Source organism: Heterodontus francisci, chromosome 17, assembly GCF_036365525.1.
Source record: "Heterodontus francisci isolate sHetFra1 chromosome 17, sHetFra1.hap1, whole genome shotgun sequence".
Classification (NCBI taxonomy): Eukaryota; Metazoa; Chordata; class Chondrichthyes; order Heterodontiformes; family Heterodontidae; genus Heterodontus; species Heterodontus francisci.
Genome location: NC_090387.1, coordinates 2796323 through 2816129, shown reverse-complemented (window position 1 = coordinate 2816129; position 19807 = coordinate 2796323). Strand labels below are relative to the sequence as shown.

The following is a 19807-nucleotide window of genomic DNA, read 5'->3' as shown; positions in this document are numbered from 1 at the left end:
CGAATGTCTATCCAAGTTTTTTATATGGACTCCCAGAAGGCATCTGATAAAATCCCTTATAAGAGACTGTTAGCTAAAGCTGAAGCTCTTGGAATTGAAGGCAAATTATTGACCTGGTTAGGAAGTTGGCTGAGGGACAGAACAGAGAGAGTAGCAATGTAGGCAGGTACTCTAATTGGCAGAATGTGACTAGTCATGTCCCGCAAGGACCTGTGTTGGGGCCTCAACTATTCACTGCATTTATTAACAACTCAGATGATGGGATAGAAAGCTGCCTTTCCAAATTTGTTGATTATGCAAAGATAGATGGCATTGTAAGCAGTGTAAACAGAAGCATAAAATTACCAAGAGTTATTGATAGGTGAAGTGAATGGCCAAAACTATGGCAAATGGATTTCAATGTAGGCATATGAGAGGTTATCACAGGTCACAGACCTGAAACATTAACTCTACTTCTCTCTCCACAGTTGCTGCCTGACCTGCTCAGTATTTCCAGCACTTTCTATTTGAGATCCAAAGAGACTTGGGGTCCATGTACACAGATCATTAAAATGTCATGAACAGGTACAGAAAATAATCAAAAAGGCTAATGGAATGCTGGCCTTTATAGGCAGAGAAATAGAATACAAGGGAGTAGCAGTCATGCTTCAGCTATACAAAGCCCTGGTTTGGAGAGAGAGTGCAGTGTAGATTTACCAGAACGATACTTGGATTCCAAGGATTAATTTGTGAGGCGATTATTACACAAACTAGTCTAAAAACAGAAAATGCTGGAAAGAGCCATAGAGTGATTTACAGCACAGAGGGAGGCCATTCGGCTCATCGAGTCCATGCCGGCTCTCCATGAAGCTATGCAGTCAGTCCCACTTCCCGGCTCGATCCCCGTAGCCCTGTAAGTCTAATGCTCTCAGCCAGTCATTCAACTTCCTATTGAAGTCATTGATCATTTCTGCTTCCACCACCCTTGTGGGCAGTGAGTTCCACGTCATCACCACCCGCTGCGTAAAAAAGTGCTTCCTCATATTCCCCCTGCATCTTCTGCCCAAAACTTTCAATCCGTGTCCCCTAGTCCTTGTACCATTTGCTAATGGGGACAGATTTTCCTTATCTAAGCCTGTCATCATCTTTTATATTTCGTATGAAAGGTCACAGATCTGAAACGTTAACACTGTTTCTTTCCACAGATGCTGCCTGACCTGCTGAGTATTTCCAGCATTTTCTGCTTTTATTTCAGATTTTCAGTATCCGCAATATTTAGCTTTCACAAAAACTAGGATCGTATTCCCTAGAATTTAGAAGATTAAGGGGTGATTTGATCAAAGTTTTCAAAAGATATTAAGGGAAACAGATAGGGTAGATAGAAATTATTTCCACTGGTTTGGGAGTCTCTGACCAAGGGGCATAGTTTAAAAATTAGAGCCAGACCATTCAGGAGTGAAATTAGGAAACACTTCTTCATGCAAAGGGTTGCGGGAGTTTGGAACTCACGCAAATGGCAGCTGATGCTTGATCAATTGTTAATTTTAAATCTAAGATTGATATATTTCATATGTATTAAGGGATACGGGGCAAAGAAGGGTATGGAGTTAGGTCACAGATCAGCCATGATCTCATTCAATAGCAGAGCATGTTCCTAAATTCCTGTTGCCTTTCTGATAGAGGGTGACTGTCTGAATCATTTCAGTGTCAATGAAACACAGCCAATTTCACATGTCCTCAAATGGCCTAGCACCCTAAAGGCCGAGCATTGTCCCAGACCCATCCACATTCCTGTATTTATCTAAAGCTTCTGGGACAAATTGACCTGTAGCTACCCTAAACTAACTCAAACTGCCAAAGACAAAAAGGAAAATTTTCTGGGCTTAACCATTGCTGACGAGATTTTTATTTTTAATTACAATCTGGGTGACAGTTTTCCTGGTGTTTTCTCCCATCCTGTGCTGAGGGTGTTGAGTCTTGCTAGGGTACAATTCATTGGCTTCCAGTAGCTCATTCAAGTGACCATTCTCAATGTGTGAGCCCAAACAGTGAACATCAGTAAGCTATTCAAACATCTGTACACAGCCAGCAGTCAACAGGCAGCTATCAGGAACAGGGTCTGGTTTCCGAGTACAGCACTGCTAAATAAACTTGACTGAGATCAGCAGCCTCAATGAACCGGGACAAACCTGGGATCTGCTGGCTTCAGAGTTTCAGTTACACTGAGCTTTCGGAGTAGACAGCAATACATTTTTCATTATGATTGGGATAGGCTTTGAATTATCAACACTGCTGCAGCAACTGCACTGGAACCAAGAAACTTCTACATGCTGTGATTACACGAACAGTCACGCTCAGTGCTGTGATGACACTGACAGTCACGCTCAGTGCGGTGATGACACTGACAGTCACGCTCAGTGCTGTGATTACACTGACAGTCACGCTCAGTGCGGTGATTACACTAACAGTCACGCTCAGTGCGGTGATTACACTGACAGTCACGCTCAGTGCTGTGATTACACTGACAGTCACGCTCAGTGCGGTGATTGCACTAACAGTCACGCTCAGTGCTGTGATTACACTGACAGTCACGCTCAGTGCGGTGATTACACTGACAGTCACGCTCAGTGCGGTGATGACACGGACAGTCACGCTCAGTGCGGTGATTACACTGACAGTCACGCTCAGTGCGGTGATTACACTGACAGTCACGCTCAGTGCTGTGATTACACTAACAGTCACGCTCAGTGCTGTGATTACACTAACAGTCACGCTCAGTGCTGTGATTACACTGACAGTCACGCTCAGTGCTGCGATTACACTAACAGTCACGCTCATTGCGGTGATTACACGGACAGTCACGCTCAGTGCGGTGATTGCACTAACAGTCACGCTCAGTGCAGTGATTACACTGACAGTCACGCTCAGTGCGGTGATTGCACTAACAGTCACGCTCAGTGCTGTGATTACACTGACAGTCACACTCAGTGCTGTGATTACACTAACAGTCACGCTCAGTTCTCATTCAACTCTCACCTCCCACTAAAGATTTTCTCGACATATCTCCTCATGAATTCTCTGTGTTCCAATACCGCCTCATCGTCCAACACTGAGTCAATGCTCTGACGTGAAGAAAAGGATTCATTTGATGAGGCTCTCCTTGAATTGTCCCAGGTAGTGTTTGTCGGTGAATCCTCCAGACCATTGTCGCTATCAGCAGAGTCAGTGTCATCGCTCTCGGTCTTGCCTGTCCTGTCACTTTGCCCATTATCGATGGCTTTGATCAAACCAAGTGACTCGTCCTTGATCCTGTCAGTATCAAGACCATGAAGATTCCCATGCAGAACGTCTTGGGTGCCCATTCTGGCTGAGGAGGAACTGCAGTGCAAGTGCAGACTTGATATAAAGGTCAGAATGGTTCAGGTCGTCTGTTATTCCACCCAGCAGTCTGGACCCCCAGCGTGTGCCAGTACTGGCTCCATGATCAGCCTGCAGGCGTGTGGAGACCTGCAGTTAAACAAAACCACATGAAACGTAAAACTGGAGGAAACAGTTTGCACCAGAGATACTTAGTCCACTGCATCTATTGCTATGAAGTTTGTCTTCGTCAAGTAGGTATTGGTTGGGGAATTAAACACCTCCCATTTCAGACATCCTGAGCAAGTCCAGTACAGGTTTGATTCAAAGTAAAACTCCATCCACAATCCAACAACCTCAAAGGAGTTGAGGTCAGTTTAGTGCTGTGGGCGCATACCCACTACAAACCAGAAGCATAGAATGGTTATAACATAGAACAAGGCCATTCGGCCCGTCATGTCACTGCCAGCTCTCTGCAAGATCAACTCAACGTGCCGCTCCCATGCCCTTTCGCCTTGGCCCTGCAAAGTTTCTTTCTTCAGGTGCTTATCCAATTCTCTTATGAAAGCCACAATTGAATCTGCCTCCACCACACTCTCAGACAGTGCATTCCAGGTCCTAAACACTCACTTAACCTGCCTCCACCACACTCTCAGACAGTGCATTCCAGATCCTAAACACTCACTGAACCTGCCTCCACCACACTCTCATACAGTGCAATACAGATCCTAAATACTCACTGAACCTGCCTCCACCACACTCTCAGGCAGTCCATTCCAGATCCTAAACACTCACTGAACCTGCCTCCACCACACTCTCAGACAGTGCATTCCAGATCCTAAACACTCACTGAACCTGCCTCCACCACACTCTCAGGCAGTCCATTCCAGATCCTAAACACTCACTGAACCTGCCTCCACCACACTCTCAGACAGTGCATTCCAGATCCTAAACACTCACTGAACCTGCCTCCACCACACTCTCATACAGTGCATTCCAGATCCTAAACACTCACTGAACCTGCCTCCACCACACTCTCAGGCAGTCCATTCCAGATCCTAAACACTCACTGAACCTGCCTCCACCACACTCTCAGACAGTGCATTCCAGATCCTAAACACTCACTGAACCTGCCTCCACCACACTCTCATACAGTGCATTCCAGATCCTAAACACTCACTGAACCTGCCTCCACCACACTCTCAGGCAGTCCATTCCAGATCCTAAACACTCACTGAACCTGCCTCCACCACACTCTCAGACAGTGCATTCCAGATCCTAAACACTCACTGAACCTGCCTCCACCACACTCTCATACAGTGCATTCCAGATCCTAAACACTCACTGAACCTGCCTCCACCACACTCTCAGACAGTGCATTCCAGATCCTAAACACTCACTGAACCTGTCTCCACCACACTCTCATACAGTGCATTCCAGATCCTAAACACTCACTGAACCTGCCTCCACCACACTCTCAGACAGTGCATTCCAGATCCTAAACACTCACTGAACCTGCCTCCACCACACTCTCAGGCAGTCCATTCCAGATCCTAAACACTCACTGAACCTGCCTCCACCACACTCTCAGACAGTGCATTCCAGATCCTAAACACTCACTGAACCTGCCTCCACCACACTCTCATACAGTGCATTCCAGATCCTAAACACTCACTGAACCTGCCTCCACCACACTCTCAGGCAGTCCATTCCAGATCCTAAACACTCACTGAACCTGCCTCCACCACACTCTCAGACAGTGCATTCCAGATCCTAAACACTCACTGAACCTGCCTCCACCACACTCTCATACAGTGCATTCCAGATCCTAAACACTCACTGAACCTGCCTCCACCACACTCTCAGGCAGTCCATTCCAGATCCTAAACACTCACTGAACCTGCCTCCACCACACTCTCAGACAGTGCATTCCAGATCCTAAACACTCACTGAACCTGCCTCCACCACACTCTCATACAGTGCATTCCAGATCCTAAACACTCACTGAACCTGCCTCCACCACACTCTCATACAATGCAATACAGATCCTCACCACTTGCTGCATTAAAAAAATCCCCATGTCGGCATTACTTCTTTTGTTAATCACCTTAATTTGACTGTCCTCTGGTTCTCGACCCTTCTGCTAATGGGTTCAGTTTCTCCCTGTCTACTCTACCTGCAGCATTCGTGATTTTGAACATGAATTAGGAAGGCAAATGGTCGGTTGGCCTTCATCGCAAAGGGATTTGAAAACAGGAATAAAGATGTCTTGCTGCAACTGTACAGAGCCTTGATGAGACCGCACCTATAATATTGTGTACAGTTTTGGTCTCCTCATCTAAGGAAGAATATACTTGCCATAGAGGGAGTGCAATGGCGATTTATCAGACTAATCTCTGGGATGGCAGGATTGTCTTATGCGATTGCAGAAACTGGGCCTGTATTCTCTAGATTTTCGAAGAATAAGAGGTTATCTCATTGAAACTTACAAAACTCTTAGAGTGTGACAGGGTAGATGTGGAAAGGATATTTCCTCTGGCTGGTGAATTTAGAACTAGAGGACACAATGACAGAGACCACATATTAATATTAACACACAGTGTACATCATGACCCAGTCAGATACACCCTGTGAAGTGTAAAACACCCCCACTGTCCTCAGGAATATTTACACACAGACAGGGAACACAGATTAATAACAGCACACTCACAGACACACTGTGTATATCATGACAGAGTGCGCAGATTAATATTAACACACTCACTGAGCGCGTCTACCCTGAGGCACAGTGTGGCTTTCGAGCAGAGAGATCCACCATTGACATGTTGTTCTCCCTTCACCAGCTACAGCAGAAATGCCATGAACAACAGATGCCCCTCTACGTTGCTTTCATTGATCTCACCAAAGCCTTTGACCTCGTCAGCAGACGTGGTCTCTTCAGACTACTAGCAAAGATCAGATGTCCACCAAAGCTACTAAGTATCATCACCTCATTCCATGACAATATGAAAGGCACAATTCAGCATAGCGGTGCTTCAGCAGATCCCTTTCCTATCCTGAGTGGCGTGAAACAGGACGGTGTTCTCACAGCTACACTGTTTGGGATCTTCTTCTCACTGCTGCTCTCACATGCGTTCAAGTCTTCCAAAGAAGGAATTTTCCTCCACAAAAGATCAGGTGGCAGGTTGTTCAACCTTGTCTGTCTAAGAGCAAAGACCAAAGTATGGAAAGTCCTCATCAGGGAACTCCTCTTTGCTGACGATGCTGCATTATCATCCCACACTGAAGAGAGTCTGGACAGACTCATCGACAGGTTTGCGGCTGCCTGCAACGAATTTGACCTAACCATCAGCCTCAAGTAAATGAACATCATGGGAGAGGACGTCAGAAATGCTCCATCCATCAATATCGGCGACCACGCTCTGGAAGTGGTTCAAGAGTTCACCTACCTAGGCTCAACTATCACCAGTAACCTGTCTCTCGATGCAGAAATCAACAAGCGCATGGGAAAGGTGTCCGCTGCAATTCTGGTCGCCACACTACCAGAAGGACGTGGAGGCTTTGGAGAGGGTACAGAAGAGGTTTACCAGGATGTTGCCTGGTCTCGAGGGCATTAGCTATGAGGAGAGGTTGGATAAACTCGGATTGTTTATACTGGAACGACAGAGGTGGAGGGGCGACATGTTAGAGGTTTACAAAGCTATGAACGGCATGGACAGAGTGGATAGTCTTCCCAGGGTGGAAGAGTCAGTTACTAGGGGGCATAGGTTTAAGGTGTGAGGGGCAAAGTTTAGAGGGGATGTGCGAGGCAGGTTCTTTACACAGAGGGTGGTGAGTGCCTGGAACTTGCTGTCGGGGGAGGTGGTGGAAGTAGGTACGATAGCGACGTTTAAGAGGCATCTTGACAAATACATGAATAGGATGGGAATAGAGGGATACGGTCCCCGGAAGTGCAGAAGGTTTTAGTTTAGGCAGGCATCAAGATCAGCGCAGGCTTGGAGGGCCGAATGGCCTGTTCCTGTGCTGTACTGTTCTTTGCTATGTCCAGACTGGCTAAGAGGGCGTGAGAAAATGGTGCACCGACACGGAACACAAAAGTCCGAGTGTTTCAAGCCTGTGTCCTCAGTACCTTTCTCTACGGCAGCGAGGCCTGGACAACATATGTCAGCCAAAAGCGACGTCTCAATTCATTCCATCTTCGCTGCCTCCGGGATATCCTTGGCGTCAGGTGGCAGGACCACATCTCCAACACAGAAGTCCTCGAGGCGGCCAACATTCCCAGCATATACACCCTACTGAGCCAGCGGCGCTTGAGATGGCTTGGCCATGTGAGCCGCATGGAAGATGGCAAGATCCCCAAGGACGCATTGTACAGCGAGCTCATCACTGGTATCAGACCCACCAGCCATCCATGTTTCTGCTTTAAAGACATCTGCAAACGCGACATGAAGTCCTGTGACACTGACCACAAGTCGTGGGAGTCAGTTGTTAGTGATCGCCAGAGCTGGTGGACAGCCATAAAGGCGGCTAAAGTGTGGCGAGTCGAAGAGACTTAGCAGTTGGCAGGAAAAAAGACAGAAGCGCAAGGAGAGAGCCAACTGTGCAACAGCCCCGACAACCAACTTTATCTGCAACACCTGTGGAAGAGTCTGTCACTCTAGAATTGGCCTTTATAGCCACTCCAGGCGCTACTCCACAAACCACTGACCACCTCTAGGCGCTTACCCATTTTCTCCTGAGACAAGGAGGCCAAAGAAGGTGCAAGGAAACAAAGAAATGGAATGTGATCCAATGTGACTCAGTGCCTCACTAATTCTCAGACAGACGTGTCGCCTTGTTTAACCTGTTAGACAGTTTCACAACAGGAAGGGGTTGGAAAAACTGTACTCACCTATTGACATTGTTTGTTCAACAAAAACCTTAATCCTCATTTGTACTTGGATCTCGTCCTAAGTGCAGGTTTTCTTGATTTGTGTGGTTCTTTAAACCAGTCAAGGTAAAGGGGTGCATCAACTAAACTCCATTATCCCATTGGGACAAGACAATGAGTCACCAGAGTATGTGATGGTTTCTGGATAATGCTCCACAAAGATATCTGGAGAAGTGTCACATATCCTGACTCTCCAAATTTTCTGCCCATTTTTATTCACCCAGTTCAGCTCTTACACAACTGCCAGACTGAAGCAATTCTCCAGCTCTACCTTAATCAGTAGGCATAAAAACAAAAGCACAAGAATGCTGGAAATCTGAAATAGAAGAAAACACCAGACATGCATTGTAGGCCCATCAGCATCAGAAAGGGAAAGGTTGCTAGCCTGTTCGCACAGACTGTCCTCCTGTACAAACAGCATTTTCTGTCTTTACTTCACCTTAATGTCCTGTATGAGATCATAGAAGCCTTCAGATTCCACCCTTTAACCCATCTCAGTACTGTAACTTGAGCCATTCCCACCAGGGCTTGAGCATAAAAATCAAGCTAACACTCCAGTGCAGTACTGAGGTACCAGACATTAAACCAAGGTCCCATCTTCCTGTTCGGTGGATGTAAAAGATCCTTTGGCATGATTTCAAAGAGCAGCATTTTCTCCCTGGTGTCCTGGCCAATATTTACCCCTCAATCAACATCACAAAAGTAAATTACCAGGTCATTATCTCATTGCTGTTTGTGGGATCTTGCTTTGCGCAAATTGGCTGCCACGTTTCCTACATTACAACAGTAACTACACTTCGAAAAGTCTGTCATTGGCTGTAATGCGCTTTGAGACGTACGGTGGTCATAGAAAACGCTATATAAAAGCAAGTCTTACTTTCTTAATTGCATCAAACGGACAGTTTGAAGCAATTCTGACTTCAGCATCCCTGTCAACAGGATGTTAAATGCAGCAAAAGCAGAAATCACTGGAACCATTCAACAGGTCACACAGTATCTCAACAATGTTTCAGGTGTAGACAGCACATGAAGCACTGTGATACGCCACTGACTGCACGCCTCGCCCGGTGTGATACCCCGCTGACTGCACGCCTCGCCCGGTGTGATACCCCGCTGACTGCACGCCTCGCCCGGTGTGATACCCCGCTGACTGCACGCCTCGCCCAGTGCAATGCGCCACTGACTGCACGCCTCACCCCGTGCGATACGCCTCTGACTGCATGCCTCGCCCCGTGCGATGCGCCACTGACTGCACGCCTCGCCCCGTGCGATACGCCTCTGACTGCACGCCTCGCCCCGTGCGATACGCCACTGACTGCACGCCTCGCCCGGTGCGATACGCCACTGGCTGAACGCCTCGCCCTGTGCGATACCCCACTGACTGCACGCCTCGCCCGGTGCGATACCCCACTGACTGCACGCCTCGCCCTGTGTGATACCCCACTGACTGCATGCCTCGCCCGGTGCGATACGCCACTGGCTGAACGCCTCGCCCTGTGCGATACCCCACTGACTGCACGCCTCGCCCGGTGTGATATCCCACTGACTGCACACCTCGCCCGGTGCAATGCGCCACTGACTGCACGCCTCGCCCCGTGCGATGCGCCACTGACTGCACACCTCGCCCTGTGTGATACCCCACTGACTGCACGCCTCGCCCGGTGTGATACCCCACTGACTGCACGCCTCGCCCGGTGCGATGCGCCACTGACTGCACGCCTCGCCCCGTGCGATACCCCACTGACTGCACGCCTCGCCCCGTGCGATGCGCCACTGACTGCACGCCTCGCCCGGTGCGATGCGCCACTGACTGCACGCCTCGCCCCGTGCGATACCCCACTGACTGCACGCCTCGCCCCGTGCGATGCGCCACTGACTGCACACCTCGCCCTGTGCGATACCCCACTGACTGCACGCCTCGCCCCGTGCGATGCGCCACTGACTGCACACCTCGCCCTGTGCGATACCCCACTGACTGCACGCCTCGCCCGGTGCGATACCCCACTGACTGCACACCTCGCCCTGTGCGATACCCCACTGACTGCACGCCTCGCCCCGTGCGATGCGCCACTGACTGCACACCTCGCCCTGTGCGATACCCCACTGACTGCACGCCTCGCCCCGTGCGATACCCCACTGACTGCACGCCTCGCCCCATGCGATGTGATTAATTGTGAGTGCTGTTGGGGAATCTAGCACTGGGGGCATAGTCTAAAAATAACAGCCATCCTTTCAAGAGTGAAATCAAGGAACACTTCTATACACAAATAGAAGAAGTAGTTTGGAACTCTCTTTCGCAAACAGCAATTGATGCTGGGTCAACTGTTAATTTTAAACCTGAGATTGAAAGATTGTTATTTTGTTATAGATTTTGGTATTAAGAGATATGGGGTAAAGGTGGGGAAATGGAGTTAAGTCGCTGAGCAACCATGATCACAGTGAATGGCAGAAAAGGCTCAGGGGCTGAACAGCCTCCTCCTGTTCTATTACTTTTCTGTTTTCCAACACTTGCTGGTTCACAATAGTAAAGCTTGCTGGTTACTGACTGATATTCACCATGGTTCAGTCCCAGAGACCTTTAAACTGTTTTCTATAATGATCAGCCACAGAGGGTTACATGGCTTATAATTAGGCTGTGCTCAAATGCTCAAAGATTGCCTTGCTGTTTGGAAAGTGTATGTTTGGTTGCAGGACAGAATTTCTTTTGGGCCTCCTTATCTCGAGAGACAATGGAATACGCGCCTGGAGGTGGTCAGTGGTTTGTGAAGCAGCGCCTGGAGTGGCTATAAAGGCCAATTCTGGAGTGACAGGCTCTTCCACAGGTGCTGCAGAGAAGTTTGTTTGTCGGGGCTGTTGCACAGTTGGCTCTCCCCTTGCGCCTCTGTCTTTTTTCCTGCCAACTACTAAGTCTCTTCGACTCGCCACAATTTAGCCCTGTCTTTATGGCTGCCCGCCAGCTCTGGCGAATGCTGGCAACTGACTCCCACGACTTGTGATCAATGTCACACGATTTCATGTCGCGTTTGCAGACGTCTTTATAGCGGAGACATGGACGGCCGGTGGGTCTGATACCAGTGGCGAGCTCGCTGTACAATGTGTCTTTGGGGATCCTGCCATCTTCCATGCGGCTCACATGGCCAAGCCATCTCAAGCGCCGCTGACTCAGTAGTGTGTATAAGCTGGGGGTGTTGGCCGCTTCAAGGACTTCTGTGTTGGAGATATAGTCCTGCCACCTGATGCCAAGGATTCTCCGAAGGCAGCGAAGATGGAATGAATTGAGACGTCGCTCTTGGCTGGCATACGTTGTCCAGGCCTCGCTGCCGTAGAGCAAGGTACTGAGGACACAGGCCTGATACACTCGGACTTTTGTGTTCCGTGTCAGTGCGCCATTTTCCCACACTCTCTTGGCCAGTCTGGACATAGCAGTGGAAGCCTTACCCATGCGCTTGTTGATTTCTGCATCTAGAGACAGGTTACTGGTGATAGTTGAGCCTAGGTAGGTGAACTCTTGAACCACTTCCAGAGCGTGGTCGCCAATATTGATGGATGGAGCATTTCTGACGTCCTGCCCCATGATGTTCGTTTTCTTGAGGCTGATGGTTAGGCCAAATTCATTGCAGGCAGACGCAAACCTGTCGATGAGACTCTGCAGGCACTCTTCAGTGTGAGATGTTAAAGCAGCATCGTCAGCAAAGAGGAGTTCTCTGATGAGGACTTTCCGTACTTTGGACTTCGCTCTTAGACGGGCAAGGTTGAACAACCTGCCCCCTGATCTTGTGTGGAGGAAAATTCCTTCTTCAGAGGATTTGAACGCATGTGAAAGCAGCAGGGAGAAGAAAATCCCAAAAAGTGTGGGTGCGAGAACACAGCCCTGTTTCACACCACTCAGGATAGGAAAGGGCTCTGATGAGGAGCCACCATGTTGAATTGTGCCTTTCATATTGTCATGGAATGAGGTGATGATACTTAGTAGCTTTGGTGGACATCCAATCTTTTCTAGTAGTCTGAAGAGACCACGTCTGCTGACGAGGTCAAAGGCTTTGGTGAGATCAATGAAAGCAATGTAGAGGGGCATCTGTTGTTCACGGCATTTCTCCTGTATCTGACGAAGGGAGAACAGCATGTCAATGGTCGATCTCTCTGCACGAAAGCCACACTGTGCCTCAGGGTAGACGCGCTCGTCCAGCTTCTGGAGCCTGTTCAGAGCGACTCGAGCAAAGACTTTCCCCACTATGCTGAGCAGGGAGATTCCACGGTAGTTGTTGCAGTCACCGCGGTCACCTTTGTTTTTATAGAGGGTGATGATGTTGGCATCGCGCATGTCCTGGGGTACTGCTCCCTCGTCCCAGCACAGGCATAGCAGTTCATGTAGTGCTGAGAGTATAGCAGGCTTGGCACTCTTGATTATTTCAGGGGTAATGCTGTCCTTCCCAGGGGCTTTTCCGCTGGCTAGGGAATCAATGGCATCACTGAGTTCCGATTTGGTTGGCTGTATGTCCAGCTCATCCATGACTGGTAGAGGCTGGGCTGCATTGAGGGCAGTCTCAGTGACAGCATTCTCCCTGGAGTACAGTTCTAGGTAGTGCTCAACCCAGCGGTCCATCTGTTTGCGTTGGTCAGTGATTATGTCCCCCGATTTAGATTTGAGGGGGGCGATCTTCTTGACAGAATTACACATACTTAATTAGGCTAACCTGTTACCAGGGGCATATTCTCTAGAAAGACCCTCTCCCTCTGAATCAAGCAGTGAATTAAAATACTACCTTACTATTTCCAAGGTTTTAGTGCTGAAATATAGCAATTATCCGCAGCCCCCATTCCAGCACTGCCCTCTCAGCGACACCCTCACACTCTTTGCCATCAGTGGACAATCATACACTGAGAACGCTCTCAGAAGGAGCATTCCCCCAGTTGAATAGCTAACACACACACGCACACAAACACACACGCACACAAACACACACACCCAAAGGTCAGAGTCTAAAAAGTGGCAATGGGAGAAAAGCAGAGAAAGCAGAAACAAAATAAACCCTTTGAGCAAGTCACAAAAGCATGTTGTTATTATGAGCCTGAAGGTCGGTGGAACTCTCCTCTCTGCTTCCTGAAATACAAACTTACTGGCGAGAGTCATCCTGCTGAACAATGACTTTTCCACAGGGACAAAGAATAAACTGTTCCGATCCAACCCAACCCACTTTTGTAATTTGCAGCAGTGGGGGTAGAGAATCTGTTCCAGATGCCACTCTGCCGATTCCCTGCTACCCATGAAATAGAGAGGGGACTGCGAGCAGTACTGAAAGTAAAGTATCAGCGTTTCAGTCTGTACCAGGCTGTTCTCCATAACCTGACCTTGAAAAGAAAACTAATTAGTGATAATGTATAGAGCTCGGTCAAAAGCACAGACCGTCCCCAAACATGTACACTACGAGAAACTAATCACATTTATAAACTAAACAGCTCCGTGCTTGGGTGTACAACACTGCTATTATGTCAAAAGCTCTAAGGGTAAAACACAGAGGGAACAATGCTGACAAGGATTTCATCTATTTAATGACAACCCAAGGCACTTAAGTGCTTACACACCAGACAGTGGAATAACCGTAGGGAAATCTTTCCCATGATGAGCTATTTTCAAATGTAAGACCAGATCATTTCACCAATGTACTCTCAGCAGAACTGTACACACATTTCTCAGCTCTATTCCAATAAAATTTAGTCTTAAAAATGTGTTTAAAAATCTTAGCTGACCTGCTCAGAGACTAAGAGACACTAGAAGAGGATCTCCTTATGGAGAACAAACTCTAGAAGTAGCGAGACAGACTGAACAAGCACCCATTACCCATGTGGGCTGTTTGCACAAGTTCAGTAGTGTGAACAAAAGTTGCAAACCAGAGATGACTTTAATTCTAAATAAAGCATTGTGCTCAAACTGTACACAGACTTATATTAGAACTTAGTGTCTCTATTTGGAAATAAGCTCGTGAAGGCTGTGTTTGTTTATTTAACATACAGTTGAAACATAAAGATCACACGTTCTCTACGTTCTCTAGGTTGTATCCCTAATGTGCAGTGAGCTGATGGGAGACACAACAGTAGTAGTGATGCTACAATGTGGACTCAATGCCAAAGTTAGCGAGGGTGAAATCTGCCAGACTTCCCTTTCTAATTGGCAACAGCCGAGACCTGCTGGAAAGTATGTGGACACTGGGGGTCAATTGGAACTTCCAGGACAGAGATCTTTGTTGGGGAAGGGTATCAAGTGAAATGGAGACAAAGACAAGTAAATGGAGTTGTGGTGCAGATCAGCTATAACCTAATTGAATAGCAGAATGGCTCGAGGGGCTGAATGGCCTTCTCCTCTTCCTGTCTGTTGGATGCCAGGCGATGACAGGGACTGGCATGGTTGTAATGCCCCTCTTCTGTCTCATAGTCAAATAATCAGCCAGCAGACACCATCACAATGTGAACAGAAGAGCAGTGGAGGGAGGGGGGTTTGGGTGACAGGTAGCTGAGAGATTGTCCTCCAGTGAAGATCCAGGTGAGGGGGGGGGGGGGGGGGAAGGCAGGGAGGGAGGGGGGTTTGGGTGACAGGTAGCTGAGAGATTGTCCTCCAGTGAGGATCCAGGTGAGGGGGGGGGGGGGGGGGGGGGGGGGGGAGGCAGGGAGGGAGGAAAACTAACAAAAGTAAAATTCACTACTTTGCGGTGATAAATGATTGAATGATGCAGCTAATCAGCGCTTTCAGCCCCTGGCAGTTGGATATGTTTATTGAGATTAACAGCTTCTCATTTACTTTCTCAACAATCATACAGACTCACTCTGGATTTTGGTAACTGCGTGCAGACCACAACCTACACTGTACAGAAACAGGGAGGCAGAGAGACAGGAGGGAACAGACACAGGCTTACAGACAGAGCAACAACCAACATGATAAAGTATACACCCAGCTAAATAGAGAAAAAACAGAGTCCCCTCAAAGGTTAAACGATTGCTACGTCTCAGCGTTCAGGCTGTACCTGGAGTTTCTAGGTTCACAGCTCTTGTCTAGCTACACGCTCTCTTCCCTTCCACCTTTGATGTCCCTTTCATACGCTGAATAAGCCAAGAAGTGAACACGTCTCCCGTTTACAACATGGGAGGGAGGAGTCTCTGCTAAACTACAAGGTTGGAAAGGTTGGGGGAGGGAAACTCACTTCTAAATGGGAGGCTGATGTATCCTATCACAGAGCTCGTATGACTAGTGAATTGTTTCTGAACTTTATATTTTAAAAGGACAGTGCTCTGAAAAGCTTCAAATTTTTTTTTAAAAAACAAAATCCCTTCGATGCATGACCTGTATATGACAGTATGACAAGGAAGGGTACACTCAGGGCATGGAGTTAGTGCTACAACATTGTAGTCCGATTCTCTGATTAAAGCTCCCTTTGTGCACAGATTCCCACAGAAATTACCCTGGAGTTGTTCTTCCTCCATTAAATAATATTTTAAAGTAGACACTCCCCTTTAATACTACGCTCCAGTTCACTGTGACTACTGTGTGTGCGTGTGTGAGAGACCTACAGTATTCAAATTAACAGCTCAATACGGTCACTTCAAAAAGCATGTGACCTTTAGCACTGAAGAAGATAATTACCATTGTTGTTGGAACATCATCACCTGCAAGTTCCCCTCCAACTCACACACCATCCTATATCACCGTTCCTTCACTGTCGCTGGGTCAAAATCCTGGAATTCCCTTCCTAACAGCACTGTGGGAATACCTACCCCAAATGGACTGCAGCGGGTCAAGAAGGCAGCTCACCACCACCTTCTCAAGGGCAATTAGGGATGGGCAATAAAGGCTGGCCTTGCCAGCGACACCCATATTCTGAGAAAAACACAAGTATAACTACCTTAACACATTTCTTCTGTAGAACTTACTCTCACCTCTGAGGCAGAAGGTTGTGGGTTGAAGCCCCACTTCAGCACATAATCTACAGCGACACTTTCCAAGATTGAGGGCATGTGGCACTTTTGTTTTCTCCTTCAGCTAAGACATTAAACCAAGGCCCAGTCTGCCTGCTTTGATCAATATTAAAGTTCCATGGCACTTTTCAAAGATGGACTGAGAGTTCTCAGTGGCCTAGTCAACATTCCTCCCATTAACCAACACCCCTAAATACAGATGAACTGATCATTCAACTCAACTGCTGTTGCATTTGCCTATGCAACAATCACTATCATTGGCTGTGAATTCCTCTGGGATGTCTGGGTAACATGAAAGGCACTATAATACATGCAAGTTCTTTGATTAATTCATCTCCTCTCTTACAGGTCCCTCTCTGCTGTGGTACAGGTGCATGGTATCTGGCCAAATGGCAATTCAACATATGTGCCAGGACAGTGAATGTCATCTGGCTATTCAACTATATCAGGTGTCACAACAGTGCCTCCCCAACTCCCCCTTCTCCTCCTCCCCGCCATCACTACCCCCATTCCCCAAGAGGAGATCAGCGAGCTGAGCATAGGTCATGAATGCAGCCTGGGCTCTTTTGGCCTGCGTGCTTCAGTAACTGCCTTCACCAATGAGAAGCACTGCCCTGGCTTACAGTTCATACTGCAGGGAGGGTTACAGTGCCTAGCGACACAAAACCAGGGGACATAGTCTCAGAATAAGGGGCAGGCCATTTAAGACTGAGATGAGGAGGAATTTCTTCACTCAGATGGTGGTGAATCTTTGGAATTCTCTACCCCAGAGGACGGTGGAAGCTCAATCATTGAACATGTTCAAGACAGAAATCAATAGATATCTGAGTACTAATGACATCAAGGGATATGGGGATAGTGTGGGAAAGTGGCATTGAGGTAGATAATCAGCCGTAAACTAATTGAATGGTGGAGCAGCCTCCACAGGCTGAATGGCCTACTCCTGCTCCTATGTTCAGAACAGGGTGTGACGTGGGTCACTGTTCCACACACCCAATAACTATATAGCACATTCACTCATCAAGATGTTTCAATTTTGAGAATCTGTGAAAGATTAAGGCAGACTTAGGAGATGATGCGATGAGTTAATTACAATTTAAGTTGTTTTTATGCCCTATATTCGTGGAGTGGAGGGAGGTTAGATTTTCTTTAATGACACAGGAAGTCGTTAAGGGAATCATGTCTCATCTCCCATTTCTAGGGAAGATGAGAGATTAAATTAAAACAGAAAGTTCCATCCAGAATGGCACAGGTTAAAACTAAGTTTACTGCCAACTCCCCAGACACCTGCTTTATTTACCAACTAAACCTGTGCTCCTTAAACATCTATTCATCTGCATTCCCTGTGGGAAATATAATGACATTTAATTGAAGCAGCCTGCAATTTGAGATTGAAATTTATTTCCTGGTTAGTCAACAGTAAATATGCAAATTTTCATGTCCTTCTCAATGGGTTATTCCCAGAGTTCTTTGAAGGAGTAACATGTGCTGTGGATCAAAGAGAACCCATTGACGTACTGCACTGGGATTTCCAGAAGGCATTTGACAAGGTGCCACATAAAAGGTTATTGTGCAAAGTAGAAGCTCATTGTGTATGGGGTAACATATTAACATGGATGGAACATTGGCTGGTTGGCAGAAAACAGAGTATTCATAAATGGGTCATTTTCTGATTGGCAGGATGTGATGAGTGAAGTCCTGCAGGGGTCTGTGCTGGGGCCTCAACTTTTTACAATTTATATCAATGACTTAGATGAGGGGAGCGATGGCATGGTAGCTAAATTTGCAGATAACACAAAGATAGGTATGTTGTGAAGAGGATATAAGGAGGTTGCAGACCAATATAAATAGGTTGAGTGAGTGGGCAAAAATCTAGCAGATGGAGTATAATGTGGGAAAATTTGAAGTTGTTCACTTTGGCAGGAAGAATAAAAAAAAGCAGAATATTACTTAAACAGAGAACGACTGCAGAATTCCAAGGTGCAGAGGGATCTAGGTATTCTAGTGCATGAGTCACAAAAGTTAGTATGCAGGTACAGCAAATCATAAAGAAGGATAATGGAATGCTATCCTTTATTACGAGAAGAATTGCAAATAAAAGTAAAAATGTTATGCTTCAGTTATACAGGGCATTGGTGAGACCACATCTCGAATACTGTGTGCAGTTTTGGTCTCCTTATTTAAGGATGTGAATGCGTTGGAGGTGGTTCAGACGCGGTTTACTGGATTGATACCTGGAATGAGTGGGTTGTCTTAAGAGGAAAGGTTGGACAGACTGGGCTTGTTTTCGCTGGAGTTTAGAAGAGTGAGGGGAGACCTGATTGAATTATATAAGATCCTGAATGGTCTTGACAAGTGGATGTGGAAAGGATGTTTCCTCTTGTGGGTGAGCCAGAACTAGCGGGCACTGTTTTAAAATTAGGGGTTGCCCTTTTAGGACAGAGGGGAGGAGAAATTTTTTCTCTCAGAGGACTGTGCGACTTTGGAACTCCCTGCCTCAGAAGGTGGCGGAAGCGGGGTCATTGAATATATTTAAGGCAGGGATAGATAGATTCTTGTTAGGCAAGGGAATCAAAGATCATCAGGATAGACGGGAGTGTGGAATTCAAGACACAAACAGATCAGCCATGATCTTACTGAATGGTGGAGCAGGCTAGAGGGGCCAAATGGCCTCTACTTCTGCTCCTAATTCGTATGTTCGTCTGTAGAGCCCAGTCTGCATTCACTCCAATGAATGACAGCAACTGCTGCCAGACTCCATCCGAAGGAAGAGGGTTGCACTAGATTTCCACAATAGTATCTGCACAACACTGCAGGAAGACTGCCCCATTGCAACAGCTACTTTCATAGACCCAGCCGTCAGCTAGTTCAGTGGTCTCGAATTGGAGCCAGAGTCACTGTCACATTCCGAGGAAGGGTCACTGACCTGAAACATTAACTCTGCTTCTCTCTCCACAGATGCTGCCAGACCTGCTGAGTATTTCCAGCATTTCTTGTTTTTATTTCAGATTTCCAGCATCTGCAGTATTTTGCTTCTATATCACTGTCACATTGGTGCTTTCCCCTTTTTACTGCCCCTCCATGCTGTCTCCCTTTGGAGGGCCGGAGGAAAGCAGCCCCCTCAGCACCAACAATCACAAGTCCCAGAGGATTACAAATGTTACATTCTTCTCAGAAAAGGGGAGAAAAATAAACCTGGCAATTACAGTTTAACACGGGTGGTCAGGAAGCTTTTAGAAACAATAATCCAGGAGAAAATTCACACCCACTTGGTTAAGCATGGACTAATAAAGCATGGATTTGTTAATAGAAAATCATGTTTCACTAACTTGATTGAGTTTTTTTGAATAGGTAACAGGCGCCAGATTGGGTGAAATGGGAGCAGTGTAGTTGATGTGTATATGGACTTCAAAAAAAAAAGACTTACATTTCTATAGCACCTTTCATACCACCGGCCATTTCAAAGCACTTTACAGCCAATGAAGTACTTTTGAAGTGTAGTTGCTGTTGTAATGTAGGAAACACAGCAGCCAGTTTGCGCACAGCAAGATCCCACAAACAACAATGTGATAATGA

At 47.1% G+C, this 19807-nt stretch overlaps 1 protein-coding gene across 5 annotated transcripts in view; it reads right to left on the bottom strand.

Moving 5' to 3' along the window:
• The window catches only part of LOC137378680 (uncharacterized protein KIAA0513-like), a 215786-nt gene that overhangs the window by 117284 nt on the left and 78695 nt on the right, over positions 1-19807 (bottom strand). For 4 of the 5 annotated variants that reach the window (XM_068049011.1, XM_068049002.1, XM_068049003.1 and 1 more), the window contains one exon: positions 3016-3486. In XM_068049011.1, coding sequence (XP_067905112.1) covers positions 3016-3341 — 326 coding nt within the window. In that variant the 5' untranslated portion in view covers positions 3342-3486. Of the gene's footprint in view, positions 1-3015; positions 3487-15282; positions 15361-19807 lie in introns of those variants that run through there. The other variant, XM_068049004.1, reaches the window with a different exon arrangement.